The 17688-nt window shown below is 50.7% G+C and overlaps 1 protein-coding gene across 1 annotated transcript in view; it reads left to right on the top strand.

Annotated features, from left to right (window-relative positions):
• Nt5dc3 (5'-nucleotidase domain containing 3) overlaps positions 1 to 17688 on the top strand; it is a 53840-nt gene that overhangs the window by 23687 nt on the left and 12465 nt on the right. The window contains exons 2-9 of the mRNA XM_026396698.2: positions 154 to 338; positions 6806 to 6880; positions 7330 to 7385; positions 12343 to 12433; positions 13064 to 13201; positions 14535 to 14595; positions 14953 to 15055; positions 15351 to 15452. Of these exons, the coding sequence (XP_026252483.1) occupies positions 154 to 338; positions 6806 to 6880; positions 7330 to 7385; positions 12343 to 12433; positions 13064 to 13201; positions 14535 to 14595; positions 14953 to 15055; positions 15351 to 15452 (811 nt within the window). The remainder of the gene's footprint in view (positions 1 to 153; positions 339 to 6805; positions 6881 to 7329; positions 7386 to 12342; positions 12434 to 13063; positions 13202 to 14534; positions 14596 to 14952; positions 15056 to 15350; positions 15453 to 17688) is intronic.

Below are 17688 nucleotides of genomic sequence, written 5' to 3' on the forward strand. Positions count from 1 at the left end.
TGGTCTATAACTAGCCTGTGAGTTTTTAGACACAGCAAATGTTTTTTGTGATGTTGAAGTCAGTGTTTTTTTTTTTCCAAAAATGCTTTCATTGCGATGTAATGGTGACCCTGTGTTAATTCACCTGTTTTGCTGGGTGTTCTTTTCTCATAGAACTGGTTCCTTCGATTATGAGCAACTTGCTGAATCCAGATGCCATTTTCTCCAACAATGAAATGAGCCTGTCGGACATCGAGATCTATGGCTTCGATTACGATTACACCCTGGTGTTCTACTCCAAGCACCTCCACACCCTGATATTTAATGCCGCTCGGGACCTTCTCATCAACGAACACCGGGTGAGGTCACAGGGACTTTTCAGTCTCCTTTCTCTTTTTTCCCTTAGATATTTGAAGAGCAAACAGCCTTGAGTGGATATGCCCCAGGTCTAGTGCTTAGAAGTAGTTTAGTAAATTTTTCTGAATAAATGTGTAGCTGTCTTTTCGTCCCAGATTTCCAAGTGACCTTATCTAGAAGATAGTTGAATTAAAACAAACAAACAAAAAGTTCTGATGTCTCTTTGGACAGGAGCGAGTGTCAGTTGGGTCACAGCTGTGGCTGTCTTCACCTTGCTGTCACAAGGCATGGCTTTTGCCAGTGCTTGGGAGGAGGCAGCCTGTTAAGTCCTGGCTGACTCCTCAACAGTGGGTGAGGTTCACCTCCATGCTGGTTTGAATTGCTTTCTTAGGTGAAGAATGCTGTCTGATGCACAGTGTTTTGAGAGCTTTTAATGAGAAGAAAACACTGGGCACCTAACGTTCTTCTTCCCGGTCTGGTGTGGGGATGCTTCCACAGTGGGGAAGAGAAGCCTTGCAGAGCTGGTCAAGGCCGGTCCTCTTTGAGAAGCCCCCACATCCTCCTGAGAAGTGTGGCCAGAATCTTCTTGGACTGGAGTGTGTAGCTCCGGAGTTTCTCTCTAATTCTGGCAAGTTCTCCCACAGGTTGACTAAGTCTGCCTTCGTCGGGCTTTCACTATCCATCTCTCCGTTCCCTTCCCTCCCTCCCGTCCTCCATCCCTCCCTCCCTTCCTTCTTTTCAACATTCCATAAATCTTTGTTCTGCCTCCTCTGAGCCCTGCCCTGCCTTAGACGCCCAGAGGGTAACGATGAGTAGGACCCAGCTGGCCCGTGGGGAGTCTGTCACACACATGAACCTGGTGGAGGCCTGTGGACACCTACACGGAGCCGAGGCCGTGGGGAGGGGGGATGCTTCCCCTGCCTCAGGGAGTGGAGAAACCAGAGGCGGGTGCTGTGGCCCTGTTTGCAGGCAGAGGTGGGCTGGGGTGGGAGGAGTGGGTGGGCCTGGGTAGCCTAAGAACCCGGATCACGAGAATGGATGTTTACATGGACCAAGCACAGGGGACGTGCAGTGGCCTGGGTGTGATGAAGACCAGCCATTAACCTGCCAAGACTTCTCTCTCCCCAGGTGACGGTGGTGTTCTTTCAGCCGTGCTCATTGGCCCTCTTCCCTTTTCGCTGTCCTGGTGCCCTCTTTGTGCGTGCTCTGGTGTGTCCCGCTCACAGGCGGAGCCCTGGTCTGCGGGTGTGGCTGGGGGGCGGTTTGAAGTGTGGAACCAGGAGACCCCCCCCTCCCTGCTCCCTGCTCCCGATGCCTGGCTCCTGCTAGTGCAGCCCAGGTCCTGTTAATTTTGGATCCTGACCATTCGGCCTGTATATTTGGGTATCAGCGGATTTAAGCCTAATCCAAAGTGCAGAAACGGCATTTGGCAAAAGTAACCTTTCCTTTTCGCATCAAGCCAACTGCAGTTTTCTTTAGTTCTGGCCACTTTGACAACTGGGTTTCTCCATTTGTTCAAGAGCTTCTCGTCCATCTGAACTGTGGTCCTCTCCCAGGAGCCTGAGGACAGAAGCAGAATAACTAGGTGGTTTGGCCCTGGTTTCTGGGTGTGCCTTCCACCATCTGTCCCCGACCCCGGGAGGTGGAACTGAAGGGCACTGCATGGGTGCTGGCGTTTGGTTGGCCTTGATGCCGTTTGTGAAATGCAGGGTGTTACCCTGACAGTTCTGTTCATTGATTGTCCACTGAGGGCTGGAAGTGTCCAGGTTCCTGAGAGTGACCGCTGGCTGCATATCCTGCTGTCATCACTCACTTCCTTCATAATCCTGATCCACTCACCCAATGTCTTTGGACTTACTTTCCTCCTCTGTAAAATTCCCCACAGTGCGACTGTGAAAATTAAATGAGTTAATGTATGTAAAGTGCCTGGCACAGAGAAGTCCAGGAATTGCCCGCTGTTACCGATAATATTATTTTGACGCTGCCCGGCACAAACAGGTTCTCTAATGTATACATTAGAGAAAATTCTGACTCAGATTTGAGCTACTGTCTCAAAACCACAGGTCAGTGAGAGGCAGAACCAGAATTCAAACTTGGGTCCGTCCATTTCCGGGCGACTTATGTGCTCTCTACTGTGTGCTGCCCCTTAAAGGGTTAATGACACCTGTGTACCCTGTGGGTTTTTGTTCAGATGAAACTAAAATATTCATGATAATAAAAAATTTATGAACATAAAACATTTATGCAGTTTTGGGGGAAAGAGAGATGAATAGATGGATAAAATAAAAGGTGGAGTTGTGATTGAAAAGCCTCTGGATTAAAGATCATTGAAGTTTCATTCTCATGATGTCTGTTGCTTTGACAAAAAGAATGATATAGTACTAATTATATCAGGCATATTAATAGAGCCAATTATGCTTATGCAGATTTGGTCTTGCTCTGATTAAGCAAAATAATTCTTCTAAGACACAGTGCGCTGGTGCCATTCTGCTGCCAGCGCTGAGGCACGGCACGGCGTGTGCTTGCCGAGGTGGAGACATCTGCTTTTGAGACACACGGTGACAGAACAGTAGATTTGCAATTTAGCATCTTTCCAAAAAGCAAATGTAAAAACGTTCCAGCTTCTTTGTAATTATCCTGTTTTCTTCTTTGGGGGGGGGGGAACAAGAAAAGATTTTTATAAAAAATGGAAATCAAAAAATTGGGTCATCGCTGTGCCTACATTTTCATTTCCTAGGTCCACCAAGGAACCGGGGGTGTGAGAAGGGCTCTCGATTTTGTCTCTCCAGTGCACACCTCGTGAGCATCGTCTTCTCACTAGTGGGCACCTGTGGTCACCTGCTTGTTCACATGCAGAGCCTCATGTCCCCTCTGGCTCCTTGTGCTCTGTGTTCCATGTCAGATCTCTCTTTAAAATAAACTTCTAGCTTCAGGACAGTCTTTGGTTTATGGAAAAGTTGCAAAGATAAGACCGAGTTTCTGTTTGTGTACCTTGTGTGTGCCCAGGTTCTCATGTCACCGTGGTACGTCGTCCCAGCTGGAGAGTCCATGTTGATGAGTCCAGCTGAAGTCCCTGCTTTGTTCACACTTCCTTAGTCTTTATGCAGCGTCCTTTTCCTGCCCCAGGACCCCGGGAGGACCCTGCGGTGCAGTTAGCCGTCTCCTTAGGCCCCTCTGGGCTCTGCAGTTCCTCTGACCCCCCCTTGTGTGGCCTCTCGGGTTTGTCCCAGGTTTTCCCCATGATAAAACTGGGCTGTGGCTGGGGAGGAAGACCGCAGGGTGAGGTGGGGTCCCCGCTGAGGAGCTTCTGTCATGTTACAGTTCTCCCACTTTGTCCCTTTCCCCACTGTGCTGTCGTGGAGGAAGTCACTGCACAGCTGCGGCTCCTTTTACTCCTTAGAAAGGTCCTCCTCGTGTGTGTCCTCATGCCGCTTCTCCTGCTGTGTGGCTGCCGCCCTGGCGCAGTGGCCTCCTGCCTGGCTTCTCTGCTTCTCTGTCACCTGTGTCCTACCACCAGAGTGAGCCTTCAGACCTGGTCACGCCACCCCTGCACTTGGTCCCCTCCAGCCCCCCATCACCCTGGGCATGAAGTAGGCACCTTACAGTGCCCGCCTCTCGCTCTGCTCCACGACACCAGCCTTGTGCTGCCACCTGGAATGCCCTGGAATGCCCGTCCTGCCCCCTGACAGCCTGAGGCTGGCTCCTCATTCCCAGTGGGTCTGTGACCCTCATACTGCACGTTCTTTGTAGTAGGAATCACTGTGAGGCATTGTGTGTGTGTGTGAGTGTGAGTGTGTGTGTGTGTGTGTGTGTGTGTGTGTGTGTGTGTGTGTGCGCTCTATGACCTGCCTCCCCACAGCAGGGTGGACTTTCTTAGGGACAGACACTGTCATTTTGTTGGCTGTGGCGTTCCCAGGCTCTGGCACAGTTCTGGATTCCTGGGCTTGATGTTACTGTTTACCGTTGTTCCCAGGAGAGCTCTGTGTGTGTGTGTGTGTGTGTGCGCGCACACACACACACACACCCCCACATATTGGAAAGGGGCTGATTGTGAGAGTGTTTTTGAAGTGACCGGTTGTATGAGGAAATGACAACACAGGAGCAGGAGCAGAGCCTAGAAATCACCCTCTTCGTTTTACAGACGTGGGGAGGAGAGGACTCACCTTAAGGGCTGCTGGAGGGCAGTGGAGGCGGGAGAGTGGTCTTCCCTGCCTGCCGGTCGCAGCCCGCGGAGGTAGCTCCATTTTCCTGAGCACTTGCTCTGTGCCAGGCTCTGCCCTGACTCCCCACAGGCGTTTCTGGACGTGAACTTCTGCACTTCCACAGCTCATGCTGTCTTGACTCTGTAGGCGAGAAAACCAGGAGAGGACTCTGCCCAAGGTCACCTGCTAGCACATGGTGGCCCAGGATTTGGTGCCTCCTCTCAGCCCGTGTTCCCTTGAAGACCTTGTCCTGTCGGCTGCGTCTCTCAGTTCTCGAGGTTGCTGACAGTTATTGTTTTTGGACTATTTGAAAACTGTCTATTAGGAGGGGCTCCCCAAGAATCACCCAGTGAGCGGAGAGGCTGGGGCAACAGGAGCCTGTGAGGGGCTGTGCCCAGCCGGGGCGCCCAGAGAAGCCTTGTTCAAAGACAGTGCCACCAGACACGTCAGCAGGGGCGGTGTCCTGGCTCAGCTCAGATCCTTCTCTTTGCGGCCGGGAGTCCTTCCAGCAGCTTGGTGAGCCCTCGGAGCTGGCTGGCTCTGCTCTCACCAGGAAGTGACGAGTGTCCAGTGGAGAAGCCTGGACCGGGTTCAGAATCGATTAGGTGGTGGTGAGGGGTGGACGTGGGTGTGGCTTGGCCCCAGGTGGCCCCGGGCAAGTTCTTTGACTCTGATCCTGGGATTCTTCACCAGGAGATCAGGCAGGGGCGTCTGCCTCCTTCCTGCTGGTGTGGCAAGGCGTGGAGTCAGGGTGTCTGGTCTGTGTGCGGCACAGCAGATGCTCAGCCTGGGCTTGTCTTCCCGTGACATTTTAAATGCATCTTTCCTGTCTGACCTTTCTCCTTCATCACTCCCCAGTTTGGAAGGAGGTGTCAGAGGTGCTGAGGTCCTTTGGCTTCCCTTTGATAAGCAGAACTGTGTCACCAGGACTGGGTTCAGCGTGGGCCATGTGTGTCCATAAAGGTGCAGATCCAGACACGGTGTTCGGAATCCTTGGAAACGCCCACCCGTGGAAATATCAGTTTGGTAATTTCTTGGCACAAGTGGTAGGCGTTAGATAAATGAGCCCAAATGTGACATTTGAGTCAGTCTTCTTGGAGCTTGACTTAAAAATATGCCTCATGTGTTCAGCCTGGTGGTACCAGGAAATGTTCTCATACACATGTGACCCTGGCCGTGAACAGGTGGCAGTGTGGCCACAGAAAGGTTTCCTGGGAGTTCCTATGGTTGTCCAGGTTTTTACTCCTACAGTTTACATCCTGATGGGAGAGTGGGGCGACTTCTCTCTGCCTGAGGGCCCAGGGGCTGTGGGAGAGTGGGGCGGAGGCTGAACCTGACTCCCTGCCCTGCTGCTGGGTGGCCTGGGCAGGGTTTCATGATGTCTCTGATGTCCCCTCTGTAAGACGGTGTGGCAGGATCCGCCGTGGCAGCAGCCGCAGACACAGGGCCTGGGGTCCGGTTTTCGCTCGTAGCTGCTGTTCTAGTTCTGAGATCTGCAAAGGGACTAAAGGACTGGGGTGCCCGGTATGGCAGAGGGGGCGGCCAGCATCTTTCCATGGAACGAGGAGTCACTTCATAACTAGGAAACACCTGGGGAGTGGGCTGCTTTCAGAGGTCCTGTGTGTTCTGAGACGGTGGTGAGCAGGAGCCGCGTGCTGAGCAAGGGGCCCCCTGGTGCAGGTACAGGGAGGGGCCGCACCGCCAGCTCTGGGTTCTCCAGCCGGGAGGTTGGCCGCAGCTGACCGTCCAGAGGTCAGCGATGGAAGCTGAGTGGAGGGTCCCCTCGGAAAGGTCTCATCTGTGTCTCTGCCTGCAACCGGGTGGTGGGGCCATGAGGTTTCCTGGTGTCAGGAGCTGAACGGAGGCAGACGGTGTGTTTGAGGGGACATTCCAGTTCCCCCACCTCAGTAGCCTACACGCAAGGGGAGGAGATGGTGGGGCAGGGAGAAGCAGATGAGTTTCAGGGGCCTTAGAGATCTGGGAGCCTGGTGGCAGAGGACAGGGGAAGTGGGGACAGAGTTAACTTGAGAGAAGATGAAGGAGGGGGATGAAGCTTGACCCCTTCTTGGACAGATAGATAGGGTGCTGGGCAGGACCCAGGGCTCTGCGTGTGGCAGGAGGCACAGAGGAGCAAGCTGTGATTCGTCCCTCTGACCCGCCTTCCTGCCAGAGTGCCTCGCCGCCCCATCTTTGTACAAGGCCTGATCTGGACGTGACCCTGAAGGCAGAACCTTGTTAGCTGAAACATGTTCCTTTCTTCCTCGCAGTATCCCGTGGAAATCAGGAAATACGAGTACGACCCCAACTTCGCCATCCGCGGACTGCATTACGATGTGCAGCGGGTAGGTGGCATTCCCCGCTTTCCTGCAGGGTTGCGGTCTTTGCCAAGAAAATGGTCCTTAGTGAGGCGGTGCTCTTGGGGCTGTTCTTTGCTGAGGGATAAATCAGCTTTAAATCATGTTCATTGAGGCTGCGGATCAAGGTGATGCAGACATACTTGGGTAAGATCCTTCTGAAGTGACTCTTGGAGAAGCTTGCCCGCCATTGCGGTGGGAGTGCAGCTTGGTTCCAGTAGTCATTTTTTGGTGTTTGGAGGAGCCAGTTGCTGTATTTGTCTTTTTTTCTTTTGCTGATAAGCCATTTCCTTAGAAAGGAAAAGCCAGCCTTTCAGAATCTGCCTCCTTGCAGGGCGTCCTGATGTGGGGAGGAGTCATGAGAACACCTGGGCTGCTCATTGAATGTGCAAGTTGGTGCACGTTATTTACACGTGCTTGTGTTTATATTTTTAAAGGCAGTGTTGATGAAGATTGATGCTTTTCATTACATCCAGCTGGGGACTGTCTACAGGTAAGAGCACGAGGAGATAAATGTCGTTCATCCACAGCGGCCGAGTGGCTTGGGTTTCAGGGCCCCGTGACTGCAGTGACAGGAGGGCTGTGGGGTGTGTGTGATGATTCGTTCATTCACGCTTGTTCCAGAAAATTCGTCGAGACTGCCATGCTGGATGCTGAGGGTTTGGCCCATTAGGCTGCTCTCCAGGAGCTGGGGGCCTGGGTGGAACCTCAGGAGTGAACCACTGTACCCCAGAGTGCAGGGCGCATGGCGGAAATGCACTCGGGCCACTAGGGGGAGTCCTCTGGGGAATGTGCGGGAGGAGAGGCTTTGGAGGCAGAGGCTGGGAGCTGAGGGAGAGTCCTGGCGAGGGCTTTGGAGGAAGTGGGCTGTTGGGGAGAGGGGATAGTATTCCTAGGACCATGGTTTGATATTAAGATGCCCCTCCCAGAGGTAGTCACTGATTCGGAAGGTGAAACATGCATGTAGGTTGTAGGCTTAGAGCTTCATAGGGACAGTAGCAGCCCTGTGTCCTCCCCTCCCCGCCAGGCGCTGGTGTTTCCCTCACTATCTGTAGATGACTTAAGGTTGTGGACATTGTCCATGTGGAGTTAGAGGAGGACCTTGCCTCCTGGTTCCCTGCCCCCTCCCTTTCCAGTCTCATCCTTTGACCCTCACTAAGCGCTCGATTGCTACACCAGTCCTTGTTTACATTGGGACACGCAGGTCTTGTTTTGTTCCCTCTTGAGCCAAGTCGTGTTCTCTGATTATTTTCTTCTTGTACCATGTATGGTTTTTCTTATGAGACTTAAGAACCTCATTTTTATTTGGTTTTATGCATAGATGTTCCCACTTTTTCAAGCGCCCTCTCCCATGTCAAGCATGTGTTGAACATAATCTGTTGCTTGCTTACTGTTTCCTTCCTTCCTTTCCCTCCCTTCTCCCTCTTGCTCTGACCCATTCAGTTACTTTCCTAGGACTTCCCTTTGCCACTTCCCCCTTTTTTAGTTTCCATCTGTTCCTCTTTCTGCCTTGACTCCCTCATTTTGCTGGAGTACATCCTGCAGTAGCTTCCTGGCACCTCCTAGTGACACCTTTCTGGAGCTCTGGGGGGGTGAATCATTTTGTCAGTGTCCCCTTGAGCGCCTCTGCCCTCATGGTTGGTAGTTCAGGTACCTCCTTCACATCCACTGTTTGTTTTCCAGTGTTGAAATGTCGAATCTGTGTTGACATCTTTGCTCTCATTTTCTTGGGCTTTTTTTTTTTTTTTTTTTGTTATTTCAGTAGTGTTTCAGGAGGAAGACGGGGTGGTGGTTGGTGGTAATAACAATAGTGTGGCTAACATTAAATAATAGCTAACAAATATTGAATCTTGCTGTGAATAGGCACTGTTTTAAAATCAGGTGTGTGTGTGTGTGTGTGTGTGTGTGTGTGTGTGTGTGTGTGTGGTGTGCCTGGGATTGAACCACAGCTTTATACAAGCAAGGGAAGCACCCTAACCCTGAGCTACATCCCCAGCCCAAAACAAGGGCTTAATTTGAGGAAACCCGTTTGATCTTGAGAATAACCTCATGGTAGGCACTATCCTTAGTCTGAGAGATGTTAAGAACCTTTCCCAAGGTTACAGCAAAAAAATGTCTTGACTGGAATTCAGACCTAAACCTTGTGACTGCCGAGTCTGTTCTTGGCTACCATGCTGTGTGGCCTTGTGTGAAGACCCCTCAGAGCACCCCTGTCTTTACTTTCGATTGTGAATCTGTACTATTAAAAATAAGTTAAGCTGTACTATTAAAAATAATCTTTTCATTTATTTTATAAATAATATTGTTATACTTGTATATTTTTGTGTATTTCTCTCATTATTTTCTTAGAAGTAAAATTGCTGCACGAATGTAGTCATTTTAAGGCTTTTGAAATGGCTTAATTGACCTCCAGAAAGATGGTACCACGCTTAGCAAACTTTGAAGTTTAAAGTTGTTCCCTCAGGTGAAATATTCCCATTTTAACTTCTCATTCTTGAAAACACTGAACATTTACACATTAATTCCTAGACTCCTTTGCTAGTAGCTCCCGATGTTTGTCCCAAATTATACAGCAGCGGTGTGGGAGGGAGGGGGTGAGGAAGGTAAGGCCAGGTCCGTGGTTGTGAAAATCCCCACCAGATCTTTTGACTTGGAGCCTCTGTCTCTGTTTCTGTGGCAGCCTCCTGGTTTAGACACGCACCCTTCTCTCCTGGGTGATTGTACTTTTCTGCAGGGCAGCGCTTTCCTATGCCAGCTGTTTTTTATATAGTTGTCCATTTAGCCTTTTTGGTAATACCACTGTCCAGGAGGCTGCCACGTCATTCCCACTTACAGAATGAAGACAGTGAACCCCAAAGAGAGGAAATGACTTCTCCAGTAATTCCCCTGAGATAGCTAAGCTCATCCTTGGTCTTATGGGATTAAGAAATCAGGAATTAAAAATTAGACCAGTCTCCATGACTGTGAATCAGCACAGCAGGAGCTGGGATGTTGGCAGGTCACCTCAGCCTTCAAAGGTTTGGTAGTCACAGAGATACCAAGAGGCCAGGCCAGGAAAAATAAGGTCATTAAAACCAAACCCATGCATGAGGCACTGGGTTCGATCCTCAGCACCACGTACAAAAATAAATAAATGAAGTTATAAACAAAAGAACAAAAAAAACCCAAACTCAGCCGGGAGCAGTGGCACACACCTGTAATCCTGGTGGCTTGGGAGGCTGAGACAGGAGGATGGCAAGTTCAAAGCCAGCCTCAGCAAAAGCAAGGCGCTAAGCCACTCAGTGAGACCCTGTCTCTAAATAAAATATAAAAAAGGGCTGGTCCAGTGCCCCTGAGTGCAATCCCTGATACACCCCCTACTCCCCCGCCAAAAAAACCCCAAACCCAGTGAGGCCAGGCAGTGATCTTTCCTGCCCCAAAACCCAATCAGGAGGTTTCCCAGATGAAAAAGAGCAAACTCCATCAGGTGGGAGAGGCAGATGTGTGTAGGACAGTCACATAGTCACGGGATGCCCCACAGCAACCCCTGCTGTGTCAGCACAGTGATGACCCGCAGCCCTGCGCAGGGTCCCGGCCTCCTCCCTGGGGAAGAGGAGTTCAGGTGCCCCTGCAGCTCTGCCTCCGGGTACCACCTGCAGGAAGACCTGGCCCTGGTGCCTGCAGAGGCCAGGAAAAGCTGCTGTCTTCCTCCTTAGAGTCAGAGTCGGTGTTTGTCCCCTGCCTGGCACCTTCCTCGTGCTGCAGCCTAAGAGTAAAAGGCCTGTTCCTGTGCCGTGTGACACCCCAGGGGTTTAGGGAGCAGGGATTTGCACCCTGGGAGATGTGTTCACATCTGTGCTTCCTCATCGCCTGGCGTGGGGCTGGGGGAGGGGCTTTTCGTTTTGATTTCACTGGTTTGGGCCACCGGGTTCCAGCAGGGCTAAGTGGGTCCCCACACGCGGTCTGCTCCAGCGGGCTGTCTGCAGGGGCTCAGCTGACTGCAGCCCTCGATTTCACCACTTCTCCTGAGCTGACTGGTGGTCACTTGGACTCAAGGATGCTGCCTGTAGCCACACACCTGTGCGGGTGTCTTAGTAGCATCCAAAGGACCAGGCTGGGGCTGCGTCTGGGGACAAGGCATTCGTTGTCACCCAGTGTAGTGGCTTTCCTTTCTAAGGTTAGAGCCACAGCAGCTGGGCTCCTGCCTGCTGCTCCTTCAAGGTCACTGTCTAGAACAATCCAGTTTGGCACAGGTCTTACCTGATTTCTGGAGCAGAGCTAAGGAAGTGCATTGCTGCTTTTGTTTTTGAAGGCCGGCAGCTGCAGCGGGTTGTCAGGATCAGAGGCAGAGTATAGATGAATCCACTCCAGTGTGTTTGAGTGCAGTGCAGGATGGAGATCAGGGGAGAGAGGGCCATGGTATTTCCAGTGTGTTGCGCGGCAGGTCAGAAGCTGTGTCGGATATGCATTTCAGAGGTGGCCTGGTGGTGTCACACGCTGGACAGCCTGTGCGTGTTAGTGATAAAATTCTCGGGCATGACCTGGCTCTTGTGGCGTGAGTGATGTGGCCTCTGCCTGTCCAGTTTCCTAAGGACCAGTGTTGATTTCTCGGGGGGAGGGGTCGAGGAGCAGATGTTCCCCTGCGTCACTGTAGGATGTCAAGCCCAGCCGGGCAGGTGGCACCTGCTCTAGTCACCCGAGGCGGAGCTGGGCCTCCAGAACTCATTTTCTTCCCTGGAGGTGGAGGGACAGGATTCATGTGCAGATGCCACAGGCAGGCAGGCAGGCAGGCGCGGATCTTCCTCTTTCCCAGCTGAAGAAACTGGCCTTCCAAGGCACATGTCAGGGTGGTCCTTCCCTCTGCAGAGGTGTCACCAAGCTTCCTCCCTCCTGTGTCCTGTGTCTCTCATCCATCTCAGGGAAGCGTGTCAGAGGGCAGGAGGATGGCAGCGATGGAGGGGAATCCAGCCTTCCTCTGCCCTAATGTGTTAAAGACATTGAGAGGGAAAAGCTCCACCCAGAGCAAGTCCTTCGGAAGCTTCCTGTCCCCAGGTTTAGGAGCCTGGGCCCTAGAGCCGCAGAAACCTTGGCTGTGATCCTGACCCACCACTTTCTACTTCGGACAAAGTGACCTACTTTGCCTCAGTGGCCCCACCTGGAAGCTGGGATAACAACAGTGCCTCCCTCCTACGGGGCTGAGGGACAGGTGCCTGGCCAGGCGTCTTCCTGTCTGGCGAGTAGTGGGGCCACATAGCGCTAGCTGCTGCTGTCCTCCTGTTACCCGTGGTGGCAGCAGCGGGGTCATCGCAGCAGCGCCTGTGAGAGCCTGTTGTTTGTGGCATTCACCGTGGAACGTGGCACCTCGTGGCTCCGACAGTGTCTCCGCCCTGGGTGAAGTCTCAGTGGTGGGAGGAGGGTTGGGGTTCGCCGCTTTCCTGCCCGCTCTCTAAAGCACCATCTGGCTTTTCCAGAGGCCACAGCGTGGTCCCCGATGAGGAAGTCATTGAAATGTACGAGGGGTCCCACGTGCCCCTGGAGCAGATGAGCGACTTCTACGGAAAGGTAACAGGCACTGTCTTTGTGAAGCCGCGGTCTTTCCCGGGCACGTGGCCTCCAAGGGCTCCCTACTGCCCCTGTGGAGCTGGCAGGGGACCTGAGGGGGTGTGTGGATCTGCCAAGTGGAGGGAGGCTGGGGAAGGCGCCACCCCAGCCTCCCCCGTGGCTTCCCCCGTGGTTCTCCTTAACCGCACGCTCCCCACCTGGGAGGCTCCACCCGCCCCACCTCCAGGCATGTCCCTGCTTTCTGGAGTGAACCATGGGCTGTTGGTGCAGCAGCGGTGGCCACCCTGCACCTGTCACACTGCCAGCTGTCCACCACCTGTCCCCAGAGGGAAACCTCTGCCGCTCTGACTTCTGGGGTCCTCTTTCCTGAGTGGAGCAGGAAGTTGGACTGAGCGCACGGGAGGGTGGGGCGGGCAGGGTGGTGGGGCTGGGAGAGGCAGCCATGGACTGCCTTGGACGTCCTCCTTGTGCCCAGCGTGAGACACCGCTGTGAAGGATAAGGAGCAAGGCAGACACTCTGATTGCTGGGACCGCCTCCTTTTTGTGGCGAGCCTCTCAGGTGGACACCGAGGTTGTCACCGAGGAGCCTTGCCGAGGTGGGCCCCACTTCTAACGTGTCCCCCTCTGCAGAGCTCCCACGGCCACACCATGAAGCAGTTCATGGACATCTTCTCCCTGCCGGAGATGACCCTGCTGTCCTGTGTGAACGAGCACTTTCTGAAGAACAATATCGACTACGAGCCCGTGCACCTGTACAAGGACGTCAAGGTGTGTGGAGAAGCCGCGCTCTCAGCCTGAGGAGGCCGCAGGCGGTGGCCCTCTTTCCGGGTCGGGGTCTCTTTGCTGGGATTGTTTTTGTTTATAGTTTACAAGACATTGATAAAGATCTGCTGCATCAGGGAAGTGGAGACCAGGTTTTTGTTAAAGCAAGACGGGGCCTCACGTTGATGTCTGGGTTTCTGGTCCTTTCTGACCAAAAGGCCAGGGCACCCAGCCACAGGGGCAGCCTGGACCTGTCCCCTCTGGGCCTGGAGCCCAAAGAGTTGCTATTCACACTCTCTAATGTGGGCCTGGGCTGCTGAAGTGGTGGGGGCATTTTAAAGTTTTATTCTTTTTATTGATTGATTGATGGATTGATTGACTGTAGTTGTGGATGGACAGCATGCCTTGATTTTGTGTATTTTTATGTGTTGCTGAGGATCAAACCCAGTGCTTCATAAGTGCTAGGCAAGTGTTCTGTTACTGAGCTACAGTCCCAGCCCTAAAGTTTTATTCTTAAATTGATAGTTTATAATTGTACATTTTTGAGGGTTGTACACTGTACTCCATAAAGATGCACAGTTCTGAGGGATGTGAGAGATTGGATAAAAGGGTGTTTTTTTCCCTCTTGCCCACTGAAGTTCCATATGGCTGTCTGAGGCCCTGCCGAAGCCCTGCAGGAATCCAGGAGAGGGGGGCATAGGGACATAGATAGGAACTTTACATGCATCTGTACATGTGATTTATAGATTTATATATTATAATTTATGTTGATGATTTCCACACATTCACTGAGCCATGTGAACTTTATCAATACTTAAAATCTTTATTTGATATACATTTATAATGTAAACGTATGCATATGCATGTAGCATGTGTTTTACTAATCACTTAATTTTGAGGTGGGGTCTCACTGTGTTGTCCAGCTGATCTGAAACTCCTAGCGATCCTCCCTCCTCAGCCTTCCAAGTAGCTGGGATGCCGGCCACCACATTGGGCCTAAGATATTTGTATTTAAAAGACACATACTTACTCACGAAAATATTTTAATTCTGTGTTTATGACTAATTTAAAGTTTTGAGACTTTATTTTGAATTGCACAGACTGCCTCTTCCAGGCAAACCTTTTGAAAACTGCATTGGAAATCGCTTCTGTCATCTCAGAAGCTTCCTTTTCTTCCCAAGGATCCACCAGCCATAAATGCACTAGGTTTGGATTTGGTTTAGGGCCTGGATTGCCGGTCTTATAAAGGCAGAAGTTAACACCAGTGCTGTTACACTTGGACTGTCACCCCGGCTGGCCCAGTCCCACTTTCACTGATTCAAAATGTGTCTTTGGACAGGATTCAATTCGGGATGTTCACATCAAAGGGATAATGTACAGAGCAATCGAAGCAGACATTGGTATGTACTTGGCAGGGCCCGCGTGTTGTGTTACTGGGTAGGCATTTTACTTTGCATGCCAGGGTCTGCGCAGGGGCTGCATGCACCTTTCTGAGTGCCAAATAAGGACTCTGACCCCCCAGCTTGACCTCATTCTGACTCAAAAGTGGAGCAGCTGGCAGCTGCAGATGTAGCAGGCAGGGTCTTTGTGACTGATGCACTGGGCATTCGTACCCCACCCTGAACCAAGCTTCCTTAAGACTTTTATTCCCCACCGTGGCTGGGGCAGTCCTGGGCCCACGTGCCCCATTTAGTAAGTGTTTGCAGATAGGCTGATTTCATGCCAACTCTGAGTGTGAATTTTTCTCTTGCTCTTAGAAAAGTACATTTGCTATGCTGAGCAGACCCGTGCAGTGTTGGCCAAACTGGCTGATCATGGCAAGAAGATGTTTCTCATCACCAACAGTCCCAGTAGCTTTGTGTAAGTTTTTCTGTTTCCTCCCTTGCTTCTGGCTCACTTCGTATATATACCATTTCTATTTTTTCTTTCTTTCTTTTTTAATATTTGTTTTTTAGTTATAGGTGGATACAAAAACTTTATTTTATTTTTATGTGGTGCTGAGGTTTGAACCTGGTGCCTCGTGTGCTAGGCAAGTGCTCTACCGCTGAGCCTCAGCCCTAGCCCGATGCCATTTATTTTAGTAGTTGGAAAGAAATAGTTGCAAAAGTAGTTCATCCTTTGATGTTCAACTAACCTGCCCGACTTATTCTTCTAGGGACAAAGGGATGAGGTATATTGTTGGGAAAGACTGGAGAGATCTGTTCGATGTGGTCATAGTTCAGGCCGAGAAGCCAAACTTCTTCAATGATAAGCGGAGGTGAGTGATCGTCTTCCCTGGGGACTCAATTTTATTCCATTGCTGTTGTAAATGGATGTGTAATGACAAAATCCTGAGCATATGAGACGATAGCTTATAGCCCTTCCAGCAAAGTGATCTAGGGAGGTGGGATTAGCACTCAGCAGGCAGCTTTGTGCTGAGATGGTTCCTGTTTGGCTTGTGCTACGTCAGGGCTGTGAACCCAGTTTTAAGAAAATGATAACAGTGCTGAAAAATCAAACTTTATGTCACATAGTAAACTAGATCTTTGGGTACAAATGCATTGTGAAGCATGAGAAAACTATGGGGCAGGTATCTTTTAGAATAGAGCTCCCGTTGGTGCATTTAAAATTGTGGTTGGATCTTGCAAAACTTCTGTGACACAGGTTTTATATCAAGTGGAGTAAATCTCTACCATGTCTTAGTGTGTCTTCCTGCCACAACAGCCTTAGAAATGGGGGAGTGGGGATGTTTTGGGTTATGACAGTGACTGGGGAGTGCTGTTGCTATTTAGTGGGTGGAAGTCAGGGGTATTAAAATATCTTTTAACCAGGATCAGACTAGTTGCCCTGCTAAATGTCCATGTTGTTGGGAATTCCTACATTAGGGTTCTAAAAGTGATCCTAATGTGTTTGTGTGATGGCCTAATTTTGAAACACTTTACCTACCTTTGTGTAGTCCGTGGCTGGTGACCAGCAGCGTCTGCCAGGTGTTAGAAGGCGTCCCCACACGGGGACTTGCAGTCAGTACTGGATTTGCTGCATTCTCCTCGTGATGCCAAGTTCCAGTTGTTTGAGTGTCACTGTGACTCCCAGAGGAAAAGGGAAAAAACCCAAAACCACGCGTAGTGACTGAAAACCGTGGGGCAGCAGTTGAGAATGAAGGAAAAACTAGAGTGTGATCAGATGGACATCAACGCGGGCTTGCTGCTTGGCCACTGATAGAATGCTGTCACCGGGCCTGGGGCATAGCTGCAGCTCCGTGGTGGAGCGCTTGCCAGGCATACAGGAGGCCCTGGGTTCACTGTCAGCACCACAGACACAACAAGAACACTCCTGCGTTCCTCCCTAGATTCCTGCTGTGGTCAGGAGAAGGCGGCTCTCCCTTGGCCAGGAACCTCCTCTCTTCTCTGTTATACATTCAGTGGAGGGCTGGGGTCCTGGGCTATTCCTGGAGGTGAGGGGTGTCCGTAGAGTACTCCCCTCCCTTTGGTGCACCATTTATTTATTTTGCCTTTGTTCTGAATGCCTGGAATAAATGCTAAGTGACCCTCCATCTAATCCATCCTTTCATAATATTGAGAAGTCAGAAACTGGTAACCTAGACTTCCAACAGTAGGGGATGGTAGTTTGAATAATTCAGAGCATCCACGTTAAGGGGATGTTAGGCACTTGTTAAAATTGATGTATTTAGAACTGGGCTTGGTAGTGTGCACCTGTAGTCCCAGCTGTTGGGGAGGCCAAAGCGGGAGAATTACAAGCACAAGGCCAGCCTGGGCAACATAGACCCCATCCCCAAAACAAACATACACATAACTTAGGGAAAAGAAAGAAGTGGGCATGTTTTATTACTGTAAAAAATGATGTACTTAAGAATATGTCATCACGTGAGAAATTGCTCACACTATTAAAGAAAAAGAGATGTAAATCAGTGTGCACAAAGTGACCTTGAGCTTCATTTTATGTTCATAAAAACAGGGAAAACAGTCAGGTGCGGTGATATATGCCAGTAAGCCCAGCTACTCAGGAGGTTGAGGCAGGAGGACTGCAGGTTTGAAGCAACTTTGAGAGACCCTCTCTCAAAAGGGTGGGGAGCAACTTTGAGAGACCCTCTCTCAAAAGGGCTGGGGATGTAGCTCAGGGGAAGAGTGCTTGCCCACATATATAAGGCCCTGGGTTTAATCCCCAGTATTAACAGAAAGAAAAAAAAAAGGAAACTGATTGTATGTAAAGACTGAAAGACATACTGACATATTGACATGTGAGTGTTTCCACCTGGGTACTGGCCTTAGAGTCACTTCCCTTTTCTGCATTTTCCAGATTTTCTATAGTGAGTTTTTCTTTTAATTGGGAAAATAATCTCAATAAGTGTTACTTAAAAAAAGAAAAAAAGAAAGGTAGACAGGCACCCAAGTCCTGAGGGTGCCAGTCTCAAGGATGAGGCCTTATCTCTGTGGTCCATTTTCCATCATAAAATAGTACTTCTGGTCCTTCGACTTGTTTTCTATCTAGAGTGA

The sequence above is a fragment of the Urocitellus parryii genome, chromosome 5, assembly GCF_045843805.1.
Source record: "Urocitellus parryii isolate mUroPar1 chromosome 5, mUroPar1.hap1, whole genome shotgun sequence".
Lineage (NCBI taxonomy): Eukaryota > Metazoa > Chordata > Mammalia > Rodentia > Sciuridae > Urocitellus > Urocitellus parryii.